A 22,267-nucleotide genomic window follows, 5' to 3' on the forward strand; every position below is an offset into this window, starting at 1 on the left:
AGGGTATATTTCTGGATATATATGCAGATGTTACATGGTGTGACCGAGTGCAACTATAAGGAAACGAGCAATATGCTGACCATCAAAGTAGTGCCGGTACGCACACAACCGCTGTGCCCAGTAAAAGAAATGATGACCTACATATAACCGAAGCGTAAGACGTCGAGGCATTGGCACCTCAAAAGCATAATATTTTCTTAATTGAATAAATCCATGTCTTCAACTCTTTCCTGTATCTCACTTTCTTTTATTTTGCTACTGAGTACGTACCGCCGGGTGGGCGCCCATTCTTCACCAATCCTCCATGATTGGTACGGACCACTGCGACACAACAAGTATCGAATACTTAAGTGCAGCTAGATATGTGTCGTACTTTTCTGTGCTATACGCCTGTCGTTGCATTTCTTTTGTCGCCGAGCATCGTACAGACAACAGCATAAGTTTACGGGATCCGGTTTCCCCTTCAAATGTGAATACCTGTGCTGTTAAGGCATAACACTTCGTATTTAATGAATTGCTGTGTGGGTGGCGAAGGCTACTACATGCTGGAACATTTAATTTTACGCTGTGTGACCAGGCTCCGCGAAAATTGAGCTTCTTGGCACAACCTGCGTCCCGCAAACTCTTGCGGTTGACTGTGCATCTCCTTCGCACTCGTCACATCGCTGCGCAGCTGTCTCGTGCTGTGCATCCTGTTGATTTGGCGTTTTCACTTCCGAATACCTCGTGAGTGGTGTAGTGTGCGAGAATGTGACAGTTGCGATTTCGTACGGGATAAATGTAAACGTTTCATGAGGTTGCAATTAGCATCGATTGAAAGGAAACATAATTGTACGCGTCACTTTTCTGTAGACTTCGACAGTTCTGCAGAATTTAATACTCACCGCGTGTCTAAGTTTTCGCTTCAGATGAATTCTAACATGTGATTTGGATTTGATTTTTTCGAGGAAGTTTACATTGCAGTCATGTATCATACAACACGTCGTCGTTGTTCACAAGTTCTCGCAGTTAACGTCTTCGCGCACCTGAGCGCTACAGCGAATCAGCCACAATGTCTCGTTCTGTGAATTCATTCTGCGTCAGTACGGGACGGAATCGACCGGAGCTCTGAAAAGCCCTTCCATGCTGTGTTCCGGCGAGACATGCATCGGTGGACTAACTAGCCAGACGCAGCGTTGCAGCGATAAATAACGAAGTTAGGAAGCCGGTGGCAGCGGCGCGTATTGACAACACACAACCCGAGCCTTCCCTCTTAATTATGGCGAACATTAGAAAAACGCACCAGAAAGCGCGATTTTTCGTTGGTATCATTTTACATCGCTTGAGACATGACTGTACGTACACACTGCCGACTGTCTACACCGATCCGGCTTTTATTGCCTGATTGACAGCGTAATTCACCTGTGAAACTTGGAAGCAGGGCTATAAGCATTCTACCCGTATTTTATCGCAGTTTATTTTCAGGCAACCTTGTGTTTTTCTACAACAGTTGTTTCATTTCTCCGTAATCTGCGCTGCTCGTTGACATCAATGCATTACCGTGTTTACGCGTGTAAGGCGCGCATTTCTTTTGCGAAGTTTCTTTTGCAGAATGCGGACCTTACACAAGGTAGGCTTAAGCCTACTAACTGAAGCGCCGAACTGCGCCCCGACTGCTATACAGTACAAGGCAAGCACTAGCGGCAAACAATAAACATGCGTGAGGTCGCCCACAGATATTTCGGACACCGAAGATGCCGGACGAATTTCTAAATACTCGGGCAGTCTTAAAAAAAAAAACAAATCGGGAGGGTAAAATTGATTTCGTTGTTTCGTGAAAGCGCCCGCACAGCGATAAATTTGCTTACAGGCTTCTGCTCATATTTGTGCTCCATTAAAAGGAACTTTACATAAGATTTCGTGATGGACGAGGGCTTGGGTTCGTTTTGCATTCAGCTGCTGTTCAATCCGATTTTAGTCGGCTCACCGTGAAGGGCAAATACCGTGCACACAGCCTTGACTCTATGGCGCTGTCAGCTTAGGCTGTCTTGCGAAAAATCCGTTTGGAAGATTAATCGTTGATGCCCACAGGCGACCTTGCCCCTCTTCCTTCTAGTAAACGCGCACAGGAAGTTGCTAAATGTTCGCCGTAGTTGCCGGTTGATCGACTGAAGATCCAAACACCGGGTCATGCACGTGTTGCCGTGACGTCAACCCACGCGCGTGATCTCACACCCAATCCCGCGGTGGCTTAGCGGCTGTAGCGTTGCGCTGCTTAGCACGACGTCGAGGGATTGAATCCTGGCCGCAGCAGCCGCATTTCGATAGAGGGGGGGGGGAGGGGCGGAATGCACAAACGCCCGTGTCCGGTGCAATCAGGGCACGTTAAAGATCCCCTAGTGGTCAAAATGAATCGGGACTCCCCCACTACGTCGTGCGTCACAATCAAATCGTGATTTTGGCTCGTAAAACCCCAGAATTCAATCTAATCACCGATGAATGGTCTACTTATGTGAAACACTTTAAAGGTAAACTTCCCGGAAAGGCTTGCCGCGCGCGCCATGCCCAAAGTGGGTGTGGGTTGCCCTTTACGAGGAGGGGTCTTACGCGAGTAAATATGGTATTTACCTTCCAAAGCAGGCATCCGATCTCTTCGTGTCGACAAAATGTCTCCTGCGCGCTCGAATTCTCGACTTTCATCACCCAAGTTTGTGCCCTCTTGGAATTTATTTTTCTTAGCTTGGCGCCAGTTATGTTACCTTCTGTCGTGTCAGAGCGAAGGACATCGTAATGGTGGAGCGCAGACAATACTGATTTATTTAGCCATCAGCTTACCAACGGCGTGCGAACTGCCCGGTTCTGTGTTACGGAAATGAAAGCGCGCGATAGCTTGAATGCCGACGCATCTTGAATACAACCAAAAGGTGTGCTTTCTCCCCCTCCTTACTGACTGCTCCGTCCGCGGAGCCTGGAAGGCACTGTAAATAAATGAATTATCTAGATCGTCCGGCGCTTTTCAACAGGCACGTCCACAACCAGACACAGGAAGACACACGAAAGCGTTCGGGTTAGGACGTGGCTAGTGAGCACATTCTGCGTACTACGTGTTGTAGATCGATCTCTTCAGTAGCAGAATGGTGAAGCCGTCGAAGCGGCTCGGCAGATCCGCGCGTACCCGCGTACGCTCGGCCGCACGGTTTATATCCGGAATGAAAGAGCTACGGGTTCCGTTGGCCTGCGCCAGTTGCGCCCTTGGATTGCCGTTAACTGTCGCGTAACGAAGCGCAGTGCTGCTTCTTTTTCCCAGGTATTTGTTGCATGGGGGTCTGAATCGATGGCGTCAATTACTATCGGATGGCAGTGAGTAATCGCTCTGTACGGCTGCATGGCTGAGCTGGAACTATAAGCGGGCGCAATTATTACTCGCTCGCACGAAAGCGGGAGGCATGCAAGTACCGTGAGGTTTGTACAGAGGCGCGCTGTGTTGCCCCCGAATCTGTCCATAAGATCAGGCGCGCTCTGACGAGTTCAGCAGCGCAATCCCAGAAAGGGACAAATTGACTGGAACGGTCGCGACGCCCCAATGCCTCCAAGTCCTTGCGTTGTGCTTGTGTTACGTTTCCGCGTGGAGCGCCTGTGCACATGAGGATGATGGAGATCACTGTCAAAACTCACTTCGACTGTACCGGAAAAACCACTCGCCCCGTCTATAGGTTATGGTAGGAGGCATCTTGCGTCACACCAAATTGTTTTCGCCGAGAACGGCAAGTTGTCGGCGATAGAAAGGGCCGATTTGGTTTCTTAGTTTTTCGCTGCCTTTTGTTTCAGGCTCGACAGGAGCTGGAGTCAAACAAAAAGACCTGACACGGAATCGAGTCGGTGATCATGCAGTTTTCGGCTGAGCGCCGATATATTACCGCAGCATTGATCAATGTCTTTAATACTTGGGGCATGCAACGCGTGTGCATATGCACAGCAGGATATTATTCGCTACAGCTGTTTTCCTGAGATTTCCTGGCTGGTAACACAGTTGTTCATAATAAACCCACGAAAAACAACGAGAAAAAAACAGGCACCGGAGTTCTCTGAGTTTGCAAAATGTAGAGTCATAGAAATAAACCTCTATAGCGGAAATGATCTCGCGACGACTGTCGATGCGAATGCGATTAGCATTTGAGCAACGGGACAACACACAGTGCTCCTGAAGTCACATTTATTCAACATGTGTAGGAATCGCGCTGAGACTTTCATGCTTTCCGCTATATTCGACATGCTCCAACCGCTATTATGCCTACTGCGGCCACAGGTGTCAGGTGCGCGTACGTGAGTCAATGAATTTCTTAAAGCAGGTACAAGTAGATTCTATCGGAGAATTGCGGTCATCAAATCTCCAAGAGAGAAAATTCTGACAAATGCTAAAAAAATCAGTTTTACTCCGTACGCATTCCTGTCACTTTCGGCACAGAAACACCAATTATAACTCACATTACTATAGCAGCCTTTCAGTCAATGCGGCCCACATTTTTATGAACAGCATTTTTTTTTTACACTCCGTACACAATGCTTCAAAAACAATATGAATTTGCCTGAGAAAAGGTCACACATGCAGCAATTAAACGCAGTCGAAACGTCAATCACGGCGTTGTCACCACGAATTGTTTCGGAAAGTCTCACTGTGGTCTTGCTGTCCGATGAAACTTAGTGGTGTTAGGTGTCATTCGAGATTAAAATATTACACGATAGCTGAGCTTCAGAACAATAACAAGTCATAGGAAAGGCAATGATTAGTTCTGACTTGACTCCCATCCTCCTCCCCTCCGCTTTCTCCGGGCCACTAATAACACCAGCACCATTGCTCAGGAGCAGCTCTGCGTGCCAATTTTATCTTCTATTTCATTCGAAGTGTGACCTTTAGGTCCTCCATAAGGCACACAAGCTACTATGATGATATTGAGGTGCTATACGAGCAGAATGTATAGCGCGTTCAATCAGAAAACTACGCAAAAATAACGTGCAAGGAACATTGGAAAAATAATATTATACATCTCCTCGTGCTTTCTGCGTAGCTACCTCAAGGCTTTCAGGACATTCAAGCGTGGATGCATTAGCCGTACTTAAATACAGCAAAAAAATATAGTTACGGAATGAGTAATGCTGACATCAAGAGCGTAGCATTAAACAGGAAATCAACAAAACATTTGAGCCTGCTACTAACCAAACCGGAAGACGCGTCTTTTAGGCGCACGCACAAACTTCACATAAGGGCTGTCTTGTTGGAGGGGTTCATCGCACTGCCCAGTTCGCACCCAAAAGCGTTGCCGAAGCCCTCAACGTTGCGGAATGTCTCGTCACACTCGGCGCCGGCGAAGGGCAGCACGGTATTGCTTCCTCGACACAGAGCGTAACACGATGCGATGAAGAACATCGCGGCAGTGCCGTAGTCCTCGAATCCTTCGAGGTGCATGTCGCCCTCAACCGCGCCGGCAGCGCGGTATGCGTCGTACGACACGTCCAAGGCCAGCGTGCGCAAGATTTGGACGATCCTGTCGGGGCCACGGACGTCGCTTGGACGGCTCGCTTTGTTGGCCCTTTCGATGACCCGAATGATGGCGTTGACAGCGTCCCGAGATCTGGCGTAGCTACGCAGAGGAATAAAATAACATGCTTCAAATGTCAGCAAGTGGCAACGAATGTTCCCCAATAGTTGCCATACTAGCTTTCCATACTAACAACTGACTTTCGATTACTTCCGATAACTATCGAGTGATGAAAACATATCAAGTCGGCGGGGCTTCTCTGTCATCTTGTTTATATACAGTTCAGCTGCCGCCTTCTGTGCGTGACCTTCGCGTGACAGCGGTAGAGGCGTATTGATTTTAAGCTTGATCGCCGCATCATAATGGAAGTGCCCGAATTCATTTACGGATGCATCGACTAAATTGTCATCTTAGAACACGGGGTTTCGGAGCTCTGATCTCCCGCTCTGAACCACGCTCTCTTGACCGGAACAGGCAACCGTACGTAAGCAAACAAGGACGGATAACTTAGGCACTGTTCTGCCCAGCGTGCCTAAATTTAAATAGGCAAATCGTATTGTACGTCACGCCCCATTGTTCATGCTAGTTTGCTGACAACGCACACCACCACTCCGCACGAATTTCGGGTGAGTTTGTTAGTGAGTGACTATTCCTCTTGCCCTGGCCTCTGAAATATTTGTACAGCGGAATGCGATAAATTCAAGGGCGGCATTATTGTGTGTGGCCAGGAGCATCTGTATATTATGCGTGTTAGGCGGTGTTGGCGTTACGGCTCGAAACGTACTTTGTGGTGAGGCACACGAAGATTGAATGCGACCTTTCACCTGGCTATTTGATGGTAAGTGAACGCGAGCCGTCACTGTTTTGATGACCCCCCTCTACTTCAGCAAATAAGTGCCAGCTTCCTATGTTTCCCCTATCGGGTACAAGAACATACGTTATACTTCGCATACGAAGTAAGCTAGAACTTGTCACACAAATTTACAGCATTTACGGTGACGTCAGAATTTGGGCTCGTTATTGGTTCTTGAATTTCGAACAGGCCTGATCTAGAACTAGGACGAGCGGAAAGTATGTACACAGCAATTCGTCTACTTTGTCAAAATTTACGGCTTCTTGATATCGCATCATGATAGTTCTCATTATCACCGTTATCTTGGGCCGATTGCTTTCGGGGATATTGTTTCCAATGATATTGTACAGGTTGGAAGAAAAGCAAGGTTTCTTGAATAAACAGAACAGGGTTAATGCACTCTGCCTAAACCTTATTTGGATATAATGGCAGCATCGTGTTGCTTCCCTTTTCAACTTATTTGATTTCAGCAAGAAGCAATGAAGCATGCAGAGGTAAAAAGCTGTGTTTTCAGTTGCCATCGACTCCCGTGTGAGACCATAGTGACACGTGTACTTGTTTAACCTTATCGGGTAACCACGTTTCACCGCCTAACAAGTGCTGTCGCACAGCGCACGACGCGTCTGCGTGTATCGGAAGTTTCTCGAATAGTATCAGTATTCGATAGTGACTGTGTTCGCCACTATCGTTGTGCTTTAAGTGTAGCTTGCTTTTGAGGGCACAGGTTCACCCTGTAGAAGTTAGTTTCGTCTTTCACAGTATTGCTACTGTGTTCTTTATACATCACTACCACGTGACATGTGGTGGAGGTGCTTTTCGTTCATGTACCGGACGGCCCCGACAAGCCGTGATCCAAGCCTGGACCACAAAGAGAACACCAACGTAGTCCCGGACCAATAAAAATTTAGTTCTGCTACTTACAGTTTTGCCACTGCGCTCGTCACAGTCACTATCACGTGACATCTGGTGGAGGTGCTAGTGCGTTCATGTGCCGAACGCTTCCGCAAAGCCCCGATCCAAGAGCAGGACGCGCCTGCACGTATCGCACGTTTCTCGAATGTTATCGATGCTTCTATCCGCTGTCTGTTGTCGCCGAAACTTGTCTAATCTGATCTCATGTACGCGCGACGCGAATGGCGTAGAACTTTCTGGAAGACACGCGGGCACCAGCGATTACTCTGGAACTTTCGGTGACTGATGCATAAACGACGACGCACTTGACCCGCCGATCAGATTTTCAACGAACGCCGACTGTGTTCGCGGCTATTTTAGTGCTTTAAGTGTAGCTTGCTTTTGAGGGCACAAGTTCGCCCAATAAAGATTTAGTTTCGCCATTTACAGTTTTGCTACTGTGTTCGTCACAGTCACTACCATGTGACAATAACAACGAGTCACTCGTAGAGATTTAGCATTACTTCGTGAGAAACGTACCCTTGGCCGAGAGGATAGACTACTGTAAACAGCGAGTAGAAGAGTACCCGTTAAAAGATAACGAATAAAAGATAATATATTTGTGTTACCTGAGGCTTTGTGAAATACTTATCGTTTCCGAATGCAGTATAGAAGGGAAGTCTATCGCCAATTCATCGATAACTATATGCCCTTTGCAAACGATGCACGTTCCATAACTCCGTATTTTGCGTAAGGTTGCGTGCCAAGCCGTTTGGTGTCAATACATCTGAATGCACTATTTTAGCGATACGTGCTAGAGCACCATGCTAATGGAATTCCGTTGCATAGCGTTTGTATTTCTGGTTTGCTGTTACGTAGCAGAAGAGTCTCGCTGTGAGGATTGTATGGCCCATTCTATCGGCGAGGTGGAACGTAGCCCCGAACCAGCGCGCTGGCACATGTGCGGATAGCCGTTTTTCCCAGCGGCAGCTTGGAACGGTAATGTGTCATTGCGAATTATTGCCATTCTAACGTGTCCCGTCTTTGACACAAGGTCAGTGGGCTACCACTGTACTGTATTCGGATGCGAAATTAACTGTTGGTAGCCAATGTAATGTGCAGCTTCAGCCGCTGCGACTTCGTGGACTCCACCGCTGCGATTGCTGACAAGCGTCGCTTCTAGATTGCTAGCATAAAGAGAAATGACTTAACGCCATTAGCTTCGTCGCTTGTATGTTCCGAAGATGTTGATTCCAGCGAGCACATGGTGATGACCTCGCCACCCATGGTAAAACTGGGATATAAACAAAGTATTCCTATTTCTGTCGGTCAACTAGGGCGAACGGATGCACACAAAGATTATTTTGTTCAGTTGTGCTCCGAGAATATCACGCTTGGCAACCGACGCTCTGGCGGAAGTTCGCCGGGGACGTAATAAGAAAACAGCAAGCGCCGACAGAGAAAATGATGGTGTGTGCTTTTTCGATCTTTATTCAAAGCCTTGCATACCCTCTTTCCGCCGTGCATATAATTCACATGCATACTCCCGTGCTTCCGAATCTAGGCGGCAAGTTGTCTGGCATGACGCAACGCATCGCTCGATGTATCACTTCAGAAAATGAAGCTGTTGCAGAAAGTAGTTGTTCGTTTTTCAGCTCTTATAGAGTTGTCGAGCTGACCTTGCACAGGCACTCCTCGAGACCTTAAGAATTGACGAGGCTTACAAAATCGTATCGCGATAATTTTAGAAGCGTGAACGCTAGCCAAACATGTGTTTCTTCGGAGCTTCGCTATAGTTGCGTGAACTGGGGTGTTCGCTAGTGCGACACGCCCCACATTGCGTACAGAGACGCCTCTGATTGCTGTCACCTCAGCGACATCTTAATAGAGTTCAAATCTAGATTTATAATAGTAACACGTTGCACGTCATGTTACGTATTTACAATGTTCAGACTTGGCTCGCCTATTCAAATCGCGGCCAGAGCTGTGGCATTGTCTCTAGGCTCGGCGATTTTCGATTTTGCGCCTACATGGACGCTCAATATTTGGGAACGACATGCAAACAAGTTTTGTACTTTCAAAGACATGTTGAGACCTCTCAGAAAGAAAGCGAGAGCTTGGCTCTCGTGGTCAATAGCATGTACGCTGTGAACTATCCAGCGCGATCCAATCATACCAGCATGGCGCCTGAAGAACAATGCTGCTCTGATCGCAAAAAGGTGGTGCCCTCAAATAAAGAGGCTTACAGGATGTTTGCGATCGTGCATATTATTTTTTTGTACTTCTTTAATAACGATGGATTTGCAGCGCCTCTTACAACATGTGCACAACTTGCGTGAAAAGGTAAGAACGTAAAACAAATCAGTGTTTTCTAGTCACCGAACCAAGGTTATGGCGTGCGACAAGAGAATCGAAAATTATCGAAGCCGTAATCTCCCAGTGTCTCCGAAGGCACACTACAAGAAGCATACAGGTGACGTACGTGTCACAGCTGCATGAGGGTGACAATGTTGGAGCACACGTAAAAACATACGTGGGCAAACGGAAATAAAATTAGGTAGAAAATAGCATGGTGGCTTAAACGAGGACATAATGAGATTTACAGTGTACAATGGCATTCTTGTAGCACAGAGCACTAAAGATGGGACAAACAAACAAAAATACATAGAAGTGTGCATTTTGTTCGTGTATTAACCGTCATCGGAGTTGTTTACTCTCGGAATATGCATCATCTAGCTTGCATAATCACCTTATTGCTGTACCAAATAAAAAAAAAAAGAACACGGCAGGTACAAAAGGAACTGTTCGCGGCACGCTCAGCGAATTTGAGCACTACACAGAAACGCAACTCCGGCAATCAAAAATGATGTCAGTGTAGACGGTATAACGTCGGCAGCCTCGCTCTTCTAAACATAGGGAGAGGAAAGGCCAATGCAAAGAACGCCAGACAGGTAGGCCTAAGGTGTGTTCTTCTAGCCAGCTGCTTTGCCCTGTGCTAAACACAGTGATCAGAGAAAGCCACAAGCCAAAAATGCTTTTTGTACACCTTAATTCTCGTTCCACTTAGGTTCCATCGGTAAGGGGCATTTTTTTGCAGATTTTTTTAATTGCCTAAAAATAAGGGGATTCATTGTATTGGAATGATTGTTTGACTGTTCGGTACATATAGAAAATGATATATGGAACAGCGTTTCCCGAAAATACCAACAGGATATCCGATACAGCGCTTCTTATTCCTCTCTAACTTTTATCGGGAATGTTGTGTCGCATGTCTACTTCGAACCATGCACTATTTCTAGAGATTCTCCCGCATACTTATAGCTCGACTAGTAAACGTATACTTGCGTACGTATGCATAGCTTCATTTGTATAAGCACGTGAGATGTTCCCCATGCTTATGCACGTTTCTTAGTAGACGTGTGTTCAATAATTTCCGGGTAAACGTTACAAGTACGTAGTACATGGTTGCCGTTAGGTACTATAGTAATTTGTATCCGTATTTTAAAAGAAAGTTAGCTATTTTCTGGTAGAATGCATCTAACGATAGAGTGCCGACGTACTGTGATCAGGATTGGAGCAACGCAGCGGCGTGCCACAGTGCCACCGCTGAAACGCGCCGTGTTAGAGGAGCGTATGCAGCCGGACTCCTTTCGCACGCACCTCGCTGGACAAGCGACGCTATCACATAGACCGCACGTAGCACGTGAGTGATTATATATTCGGACAAGATTCAACAGGCAAAGGAGAAAGTGCATGACGTATCATCAGAATACTAACCGCAGTAAACGTTCCAAATTACGGAACGCCGTGTCACGCATATTGCGATTTCAAAGCGAGCGCTGTTCAATTCTGGTAGGTCAAGAATGGTCGCAAATACTTTTTTCCCTCTTATATTGCTCTCACCTCAGCGGAACGAAATTAGAAGTGTACAAGTTGAACGCAGCCATGCTGCACCGTTGCACGTGCTTACCCGCTGAGGAACAGAGCACTGAGTGCCCAGGCGACGTGGCCACCGAGTCCACCGTGGTTCATGAACCACGTGCCACCGTGGCTGAACCACGGAAAAGTGAGCGCGTACGGCAGCAGTGCCAGGTCCTTTCCCGGGATCAGCACGAACCAATCGGCGTGCTCTATCTGCTCGGAGACCCAACGGTGACCCTCCGGGACGTGGCCCGTCGAGGCCAACCGCATGTTGTCCACCAGAGAGTCGCCCAGGTCTCGCGTGCACGTGGCCTCCTCCGTCTGCTGCTGCAACAAACGCTGCAAGGCATGAGGCCGCGGTGGTGCTGCGCGAGGCGCGAGAAGGGCCGTCGAAAAGCTGAGAAACAAAAGCGCGGTTATTGATTGAACAGCATTCAGAGCTCACCAACTTGGTGCGGTTGCCAAATCGTGGTCGTGATGTATCCCGTGCGATTGGAAAGTAGTTTACCTGCGCTGTATTTGCAGCACGTAAGGAAACGTCAATTCCAAGAGCTTAAATTGCCATTAGAGGGGAGGCTCGTTGGTATGGCCTGAGTGTATGGTTTAATTTACGCTGCTAAGGGGGCCGCAGAGAGACATGGGGATGAGAATCATGCCAACGAATAAGTTTAATGCATGCCCCACCGTGTCTTACAACTAACCTGCCAAACTTACACCATAAAGCGGAGTAGATGTGAGGTGCTATAACATGGACTAGTGTTGGCGCTATTAACGCAGCGAGCACCAGGCTAGTCACATCACCAGATTTTCGCAAGCAGCTGATAACTGTAACATTTTCCCTGAAGGTATCTTCTTGAAGATTTCTTAGGCACCGTGTGTAGGACACGGTGGATACGGAAAAGTCCTAAAAGCTAAAGTGCCTACGCTCTATTCTATCGCGTCAACATACAGATTCGACATATATACCTCTTAAATTGAAACATCAAGGCAGAAATACTGTGGCATCGTAAAGGTGACCTTTACATTACCTCACCCATTAAACATAGATCAAGTACGTAGTACCAAAGCTCACCTGCAATAGCCATACCCAGCCTTCATTTGAGTGTGTACGCGATCTTGGAGTTCAGACCTTTACTTTATAAGGTGGTTTGTCGATTGTTTAATTCCTTTTATTGCTATTTTAAGTCTTGTTTGTATAATAATTTCGAGAGATAATTATTTACTTTGTATTTCACTGGGTCTGTATGCTGCAGTGCCTTCAGCTGCAATTCTGAAATCACATCAGGTGACACCTGTGTGAAGTAGTCATTCGTCATTCTTTATTTTTGTATACATGTTTTTGTAGGGGAAGCGACGCCCGGACAGTGTTAGAAAGTGCACCGACTTCGGCCTCCTTATTTCGATTTGTAGCTAATGAAGCGAAATACTCTCATTAATATTGCATTGTCTCGAATGTGAAAACTTTCAGCATGCAGTGTTCGCACGGTGAAATTAATGTTTATTCGATTACCGTTATCGCGCGTGTGCCTGCGCCTGCGCAAAAGCATAATACAGTTATCTCGAGTAACGTTACTAGACTCCTTAAAACAATTACAAGGGTACACTTAAATTATGATGTTCATGATCCTCCTCGTACGTACATGGAACAAACGAGGACAAAAAGCAACACGTGCAAGGTGTGGAGCTCTTCATAATATTATTCCTTTTAATTACCACCATTTAGTCTCCACGCTGAAACATGTTAAGGAGTGGCGAATTGCCTTAGCTGAGACCGTTTCCTATAGAAGTCAAACTACTTTGGCTTCGATAACAATAAAAGAACCAATGCGTAACGAATTTAAACACCTTCTAGTTTTACAGTGCGCGAAATCTGCCAAAAAAGTCGTACTTTCGCCAGAAAAACGAAGCATCGATTGCGATAGCAAATTAGCAGACAGCCATAAGAAGTCAGGATAGCACTTTTAACGGTCGTATCAACTTGTAAACACTTGCTTGATAACTAAATTAACAAGCATGGTGTCATTGCGCACAGCAAACATGATCACATCACGCTCGAGGACCGCGAACACCCGATGTCGAAATGCTGGCGGGAGCAAGCGCGGCAGCAGCAGCGAGCGAAGTGACCTTCGTGCTGCTTATCGCTTCAACGCCAACTGAGCGCCGAGAACACACAACGCCCATAAAACTATGAGCCGTAGATGCACCTAGACTCTGCCTCGAACGCAGATCGCTCTCAAGATACGGCCAAGCGCCATTGAGTAGCCGCCTCATACGCAGTTGCAGCCCGAGTAGAACGCTGCCCCTCCTCCCTCACCTCCCCCGGTGCCTCGCAAAATTGGATGCCTCGAGCACGACGGAATAGGGCGCGCTTCCTCCCAACTCGGCTCCTTTTCGCGCGGGCGAGATCGAGCCGCCACTGTCGGCTCCCCTCGCAAGCTTTCACTCACACATACAGCGTAGGGCACGCGGCGACGGTGTTATCGCCCTTGGACTTAATACGGAACATCACGGCGACGCCCTTGACAGAAATGTGCCTGGAGTGTCCTATAATGGGCTATCGGAATAAAAAAAAGTCTGGACTATTTCTGCTATGTTAGCGCAGAGCCTGAAATTAAAATTCGCAGCCTGTGTTTGTTTATTGGAAGCTCAAGTTCATGGAAATTATGCTTTTAACAGAAATCAGCGCCATGATAAACTTTCAGTATGGTAACGTTTGATCAATTCGGAACATCGCTTGAAGTTAGTAAAAAAATGGGACTGTTGTCATTACCGATTCCTATAGCGTGTCATGTCTCGTTCAGCAATGAATGGGTTAATTGCAGAAACAATTGACGTGGCGACGTCCGGAGCCGTGACAATTCGGTGTTCTAATAAGATGCTGTCAGCACAATTACATCAGAAAGTAGGAAGGTGGAAAGATAGCAGTGTATCTCGACTATACTTATTGAAATTAGAACTCCTAGCTCCGTATTCTTCGCAAAATCCTCGCTTCTAAAACGTTTCCCCTACTCCACCGAGTGTAGTGGGGCGCCACTCCTTGACTAAACAAGACGCTGAGCTTCTCAAGAATCGCCGTGCGACTCTAATATTAATCTAGTACTTTAATCTAATGAAGCGCAGTGACTGTTTTTGTCCAGGAGCAGCGCCGCCATCAAGACTCTCGAGTCGAAGCTCGTTGAGTGGAGGAACGTTGTAGACTGCTGCGTTCAGTGAAATTCGCCCGCTTTGCGGCTTTGTTGAGTTTTTGACCTCTTTACTGGAGCCCGTCGTTCCGATAAAAAGAAAAAAAAAGAACTTTGGTACTGGTCGATGTCGAGCCCAACGCTGTATGCGCTCGGCCACGATCTCCGCCTTCGGCCCCCCAACGAGGAATTATTTCTCAATTAGCACGTACACACCGGCACTCCACCGATGCAATCTCGGAGGCCATGTTAAAAGAGCAGGACTTCTCGCACGCTCCGCTCGATGGCGCCACTTGTCTATAGAAAAGCAGTTTAAAAGCCCGGTTGCAATACACAGGTCATACATATGCGTATATTTCTTTTTTCGGCAGAGACTTTTTTAGTTACCTCTACTTGTCTTAAATTCTTGGAGGTGTATTATCAAGGGGTAATCATGAACGGGCACGCGCACGTGCTCTTACCCATCTGCGCTTTCATTTGTGTTTGGCGGCATGTACGGCTGTGTAACTGCCACCGCCCCGTGAATGCAAATCGCATCAACGACGATATACATCACCAAAGTATAGGTTCTGCCTGAAGTTTGCTTCTTCGTAATTTAATCGCGCTAGGACTGCTGCCTTAGTTGAACGAAATCATATAATTCCTCACCAGGCCTGGATTTTGCCGATTCAGTGGGTCGAAGTACCCGAGGGCGATGTCGGTCGATTGCCAGTCCTCAACCAGGCTTATGTTATCATCCCTGTACTGCCAGCGCTCTAGTCGGCTCGCGAACGCGTGGCGGGTACCAGCTACCACCCGCTGGGCGACGCGCAGCTCCGGCTCCGAGAACACATCCTGGAAGTACTTGCCAAACAGGTCACTGCCACACAGCAGGTACGCCTTGCTGAGGCAGAGGGCGGCGTGGTACACGTTGGCGCTGCTTTCGCTGCGCCGAGAAATTTCATTTAGTCACAAATACGTGGAGTGAAAGCTAACGGTGGACGAACGAAGGTTTTTAAGCGCTGCTCGTTGTGCTTCTTGGTGCACGATTATAAGTTGTACATGTTTCACAGTGCGTGTAGAACGAACACAAAAGATAGACGCAAATGATACACACGCTGGGATGTTGAACAAGAACACACCTTAGACGGGAGGAAAGCAGAGGCATAACGAGCGCTAACCTTGTTAATCCTGGGAATGTGAACAAAGTTCACCGGCAACACGCTCTAAGAATACGCACTTGGTACTAATTCGAGAGTTTTATTTTGAAAGTTCGTTATCGTTTTCATGCATGACACATCAAACACTGATGATATTGGTAGACATACTGCTTGCTCTACATGTGTGCTGCACATCAAGAATGCAGATACATTAGCCAACAGCGCGATTGATGATATTGTCGCTACAGTGGCTCATGTGTAGTCTAAGTAGAATATATTCCAAGCTCCTTTAATCAATCCTGTCTATACATTCGTGTATTCCTTTCTTCGTTGATTGGGTACCTATGAAACAGGGCTCCGCTTCCAGTTCTTAAGATGCATGGCTAGCCCATGCTCCGTGCAGGGACGAAGTTTATGGAACGTCTTTATGGCATCAACACAATAAAGTGTTTACCGCATACCCTTTGCATGCAGCCTGTTTTTCCTTAGAGGGTCAGGTCAGTCCATGAATGATAGACTGCGTGAGCAAGCTAAAAATGTGAGAGAACCAAAGGAGAGGATGGCTAACTGTGGATTGCAAGAAGTGTGGACTCAATGTCCTGTGCTGTAGGTGCAAAGGAATCGCCAAAGCCCTCAAGGAATTGCGTCAATTTCTTTCGAAGGTTTCAATTTTTCGAACTTAGAGGACAGATGCGTCACTATGGCATCAAGGGCGTACTTGTACCCACTGACTCAACAACTGTATAAATATAGCCAGTCAAACACAATGCCCCAACTTATAGTAAACGTAGACGTACGGCTGCCGAGTCGGCTGCATGTAAAAATACATACCAAACTGGTGCACATGAGTGAATATTAGATACTTTCGAATATTCAATCGAATGTTGTGCTAATCAATGTTCGCATCGGCTTCAATTTAGGTATTCTAAGCTTTCAAGTGTACGAAATGAACAAGCATACGCATTTGCCCGCGCGAAAGCCGCGCCTCCAATTAAAACACCCCGGAAACAAAGAAAAAAGACACCTAAGTAACTATCTCACGCAAATAACTACATACAACGCCACAACATTTCTAAAATAACCGTCTCAATTGGCAGATGCATTAATTATCAGCGTCATATTTTCGCCAGCTGCTCTGCAACCCACCTCTTTGGCAACGCCCATATCGGAGAATTTCACCCTAAAGGTGGTTTCTTGGCAATATGGGTTATGCTGCTGTGAAACCACACCTCGAGAGGAAATTCACATATAAACCGCACATCGATTTTATTCTTACAATTACATTTCTCTTTCGTCTGTGCTATTGCAGAAAGGAATCCGTTAGGTACTCGCGCAGATTGAAAGCACGCAGCTGAATTGCCGCAACACTTCGTAAACTGCTGGCGTCGTTCAACGTTGCACTTCACAGCATTACGACCACTAACGACGGACGAACGCGAAATGCCTACGCTGCCTCAACCACCGCAAAAGCACAAAAGTTCGCGGGAGCGTGTACACAAACTTACTGTAAAATTGCAGTTGCAAGAAATGTTGAACATGTATATTTGCGTGGAAATACCCGAATAACGGCCCTTAGAAAATGAACCGCCCCTGGAGACGAACACGTTGCCTTTTTTTTTTTTGCAAACATTAGTAGATTGTCCACATCCGGCTCTTATGTGGAGGATTTAGTAAAATCCCACAACTATTCGAACGATTCGCTTCGAAATTATCTAATGGTGATTATTATTCGCTTCGACTTCTCTTCGAACCAACAAAATAATCATATTCGAAAAAAGCCTGTAAAATTAGTATCTGTTTAACGCCAGTGAAACAGCCAAGGTGAGAAGAAAAAGGTCGCAAGAACTAAATAACCGCGCGTAAAGATGTCCGGCTATATCTTCAGGGAAGCTGATGAAGGGATCTTCGTGAAATAGCGACGGTTTGGTCGATGTGAAATGTCCACCAGGGAACAGCCAGCAGCATAGCTTGGGTCGCAGCTCCAAATTTGCTTGGATACGTAATTACCAAGGCCCACAAATAAAGGGTACCTTAAGGATAGCTCATTGAAATAGACAAAGACTTCTTGGCGGGGTTTCTTTTTACTTTTTTATCAAGTAATCAAGATTATTGTGTAACCTGGAATTTTTTTACACATCGCGTTTCATCGCTGGAGCTGAGCTAGCAGTGGCGCAAATTGATCATGTTTTAGGAATAGCATCGGGGCTTTTTCTCTGTGATAAAGATAAGTATCTCTTCATTTCAATACGTTGGTGCCATACCGTTCTTTTAATGATTTTAAAGAAAAAAAGGAACTTCGGTCTCTGTAAGAAGCTGAAACACAGCAAAGACCAATAAAATGCTTGGATATAGCGAACGAATTCCACCGGGTGTAGAGGCACGTTTGAAAAAGTCTTCGGCCATCCCTGGGCTACGGCAGAACAGAGCCCAAGAACTTCCCAAGGGTGGGAGAGCTCTTTTGTACAGCATTGCTGGTCTCAGATGTACGACTTGCTCGGATTAGCACACACCTGCGGAGATCTTTTTTTTTTCTATCTTGCGCAGTTTCGCCTATTGTCGAGACCGAACAAGCACCGACCCTACACAACGTGCGCGCGCGCGCGATTCGCCCCTTTACCATTTGTAGAAGTTGACCAGCAGACGTCGGTTCGTGTACAGCGCCACCGTCTGGACGGTGCACCAGGACAGGAACAGGTGCATCTCGCGCTCGCCGCGCTCCTTCCAGAGCGCTAGAAACGTTCTCACGAAACCCGGCTTGGTCGATGCGAAGACGATGTCCTCCGAGACGTCGACACCGTTGCGGCTAAGCTCGGCCAGCCATCGCTCCCGCGTCAGGCTCGGCACTGTGCCGAATATCTCCGCTGGGCCGAGCGTGCTGTAATTCGAAAGAAAGCCCGTTGTCTCTTGTAGCGCGCGCAGGTACCTCGTGTCCATCTGGTTGGTGGCGGCAAAGCTCACGGTGCCGTCGGTGTCATTCGCCGATGACTCGGTAACGCTGAGAAACTCCCGCCTGCGTATGGCATTGCAGATGCGTTTCACAAGCACGGAAAGGTAGGGTGGACCAGATAATCTATTAACGTGTTTGCTGAATTATAACGCACCACTTTCTGTCTTCCGGGAAAAAAAAATAGTTTATTTTTTTACCGTGCGTGTTAAAAGTGCTGTGCAAATGCTAATCGCCCGGTGCAGAATCGCAACTCATTGTCTCTCAGACGACACGCCACCGGCGACGCTCTGGCGCCACGTCGTGTGAATTATTGCCTTTGCGCGTCGCCCAAGAGAAAGAGGTTAGTCTGCGTTCGAGACAGCCGGAAAGCCCATACGCAGTCCTCACTTTACGCTGGTTCCCGCAGTCTCGAACGCAGATGACAGCGCGGCTGATCCTGGCTGATAGCCTACTGATGCAGTTTGGTGCACGCTCGCGTGTCTTGGGCCCTTCTGTCCTCATTAGTAAAAAGTACTCGCGGTTACTTGACTCACATGTGACGGCGAAATGAACTCCAAGCCATTTTACCTTGTGCGAATTGCAGTGTCATTATTTGCATTTCACGTGGCTACATTAGTAAAATATATATTAGAATTAGTATACGGAAGGCGCATCTTAGTTGATTCTAATTTACTAATGCAGAAGATGTGTTACCAGTTTGCCTCAAGTATTTAGCAGCCAATTTTCCGCATTTCACTACCGGCGTATTGTACGAAAATTATATAGGTGCACCCACTGCTACTATTCATGTACCTCCTCGAAGAAAAGAACGGAAGTTGAGTTTAAAATGTAACATAGGAATTAAATTAAACTTTACCTTTTCTTTATTGTTGCCGTTCATTGACGTAAATTTAATCTTTCACCCAAACAATCCTTTTTGATGGAAAATTCTACGTAGCGATACAAATGCCTGTGAGGAGACAAGAATAGCCTACTGAAACAACACGAAAGGCTACACGGGAAAAGTTTGACGTTGTTGACTAAAACTTGTCTTCCTAGATGTACAGCAATTTCACAGTTTAAGCACTATTATTTTATTTCAAATGTTATACCAGCTATGCATTCCATGTTTTTACACTCGCTCGCGATTTTATTCAGTGCGAGTTGTTCGAGTTTGTTCAATGCAAGTAAAGTAAGCTAATCCGTAAATAAAAATTAAAAAGGAACGACGCTTGCGATTACGTCTTAAGTCTATATTTGAAAGTTGTAGCAAATTGTGTTTGAAGACAATTCTCTTGTTTTTATTGTTACCAAACTCTTTTCTTCCTACGATAATCGTCGTCCAATTTGAGACTCTCAGCGCTAATGCAGTATTGACAGAGGGAAGCATCTGCATAGTCGCAAACTCATTGTGTGACTACCTAATTTCGCGCGAAATGAAGAAATCAGTTTTGTTTTCACCAGCCGAGAGCAGGAGCACTCAGCTATGCCCTGCTTCTACACGGGGCTACAGTAGGGAATGACTCTAAACGAACGCCAATTATTCATGCTATAAACGCCTCAAGATTAATATCATGACCTATAGTTCTGCAGAACTGGGGCGCTATAACGTACAACTATTCCAAATTTTCTATTCCAATTCTGCTATCAGCCCTGCACGATTGGTCAAAAACTTTTTTCGACCACGCCCACTTCACCTGTCTGTCACGCGACGTCACGAAAACCGCCATACCTCCCCACCTGATATGATGTGTACACGCTGATTATGCATGATTTGAAAGAAAAATGAAAAACAGTTATTTCTGATTCGACCCCTTTTCGCCATTAGCCCTCGGCTATTGGTAAAAAGTTTTCGGGCTGCACCCACTTCACCTGCCTGTAACGCGACGTCACAAAACCGCACAAACTCACCGCGTCAAATTGACGTGTACGCGATAAAGATGTATTAATATGCCGAACGAAACTTACCTGAAGTCTTACCTGAAAACGAAACTTGAAAGAATTCAAAGCCTAGCACTCCGTTTTATTTATTCCCGTTACTCCCGCTACGATAGCGGGACACTTCTCCGTAAAAGGGCTAGCATCTCGACGTTAGAATGCCGACGACTAACTGCATGCATGAAATTTCTTTTTCTGTTATATCATGATTGCATCAACATAACTAAAGACGTATACCTAAAGCAGCCTCACCACCGCTCCAAAAGAACCAATCACGACTTGTGCATACGGCCATTTGCTGCAAGATGTAATTTATTCAAATTTTCTTTTTTTCCTCGATCCATAGAACTATGGAATAGCCTGCCCCGCCATATTGTGAATGATGTGTCAGTTGATGTTTTTGTTGCGAATGTTGAATCTTTCTTTGAAAATGCTTTCGTAAATGTGTTGTAGCCATAGCCTTCTTGATTATGAGTCATGAATTGTACGATTCTACAACTCTGCACACTTTTTGATTCTATTCTTTATATAAGTTATGTATCTTTTCATTCATGTTCCGGAACACCAAACCTGTTGTACCACCTATTGTACATTCCACTCCTGTCAGAGCCTGAGACAGGCTCACAGTATTATGAAATAAATAATAATAAATAAATAAATTTTCTACGGAATAGCCGCAGGCTGCCCCGTTCCGAAAGGAATAAAAGATGGCTGCCGCTGATCGCTGAGACGCTGGCTACTCGCACCTGCCGGAGAGCATTGGTGTATTTGCGTACAATAACACTTCTTGCGTGGCCATGTAACGTTTTCGAGCCCTTTCGGCACGTTTACCTACTCATTCTGCCAACGCTTCTTTGCTGAGGGCCAGTTTTAGCGTCATTCTTAAGCTTCCGTTGCACGCTGCCGTGACTTTCGACCAGCCACCACAAGCTAAGTAAGGGAAAGCCGACCAATCGCAGACGTCCGCACCACCCTCTTCATCCGGTTATCGATTTTCAGTGCACTGGCTTTGCCCCAGTGAATCCCTCTCCACTTGAGCGTTCTCCTCGCCTCTTGTCAGCCAATTAGATACAAGCCGCTCAGCGTAGGCGATGTTATTCGTTTTTCAAGCAAACAAAAGTGACCTCCTATGAACGAGGAGAGCGTTTGATTGGTCTGTTCAGACAAACCTGCGGGTGACCGCCCGGTGCTTGCGTCGGTGGTTACGCAAATTTGACGTCAGGAGATTGGAATAGAAACATATTGGAATAGTTTTACGTTATAGGGCCCCTGATTTGCAATATTCAGTTTCCCTTTGATTCAAGTTGTACATGAATTCGCCGTCGCACTCCGATCTGATAGCCACCTCATTAGCTCGAATGGTAGACCGACAACCATAGAAAGGCGCTTGTACGGGGTTCGACTCCCGGACCACGACGAAGTTTTCTTCAACTGCGAAGCTTGCTTTCTGAGCACTCCGTACGGGTTTCCTGTGTAGCTCTGTGCTAAATTTGGGTGCATGGCGATTTTTCCTCTCACGACGTTCCCCCTGCGCTACAGGATTCCGGAGAACTGATTTGCAACACAGCTCCAGGTCTTAACTGACAAGGACCGGCGCAACGTTGACCTGAGCGTCTCGAAGTAGCGTTCGGCTTCCTCCAGGTCGTGGGCCCACTGTTCGTGCTTTTCGGCGATGCGGAGGATCTCTCGGAGCGGTTCCAGGAAGATCACGGTGGTGTTTGGGGCCCGCCGGATGGAAACGTGCAGAACGCTGCTCCAGCGGAGCCTCAGGCAGGTGTGCAGCCATGTGCGGAGAACGTCCACCGGGTCCGAGTCCCCGGGCAGGAGAGGCCACACGATGCCTGCTTCTAGCAGCGCCGCCTTCACCTGGAATGACAACAGAGGTGGTCTTACAACTATAC

The 22,267-nt window shown here is 46.7% G+C and overlaps 1 protein-coding gene across 1 annotated transcript; it reads right to left on the reverse strand.

The window, feature by feature from the left end:
• Window positions 1-4,185: 4,185 nt before the first annotated feature.
• On the reverse strand, window positions 4,186-22,228 carry LOC142560694 (uncharacterized). Its single transcript, XM_075672952.1, has 5 exons — window positions 21,973-22,228; window positions 18,120-18,512; window positions 15,012-15,288; window positions 11,231-11,508; window positions 4,186-5,618 (listed from the first exon to the last, which is right to left on the reverse strand). Exons 2-5 carry the CDS (start codon window positions 18,434-18,436, stop codon window positions 5,234-5,236), a joined length of 1,257 nt encoding a protein of 418 aa, XP_075529067.1. The 5' UTR covers window positions 18,437-18,512; window positions 21,973-22,228; the 3' UTR covers window positions 4,186-5,233.
• Between the last annotated feature and the right edge of the window lie 39 nt (window positions 22,229-22,267).

Source organism: Dermacentor variabilis, chromosome 10 (assembly GCF_050947875.1).
Source record: "Dermacentor variabilis isolate Ectoservices chromosome 10, ASM5094787v1, whole genome shotgun sequence".
Taxonomy (NCBI): Eukaryota; Metazoa; Arthropoda; class Arachnida; order Ixodida; family Ixodidae; genus Dermacentor; species Dermacentor variabilis.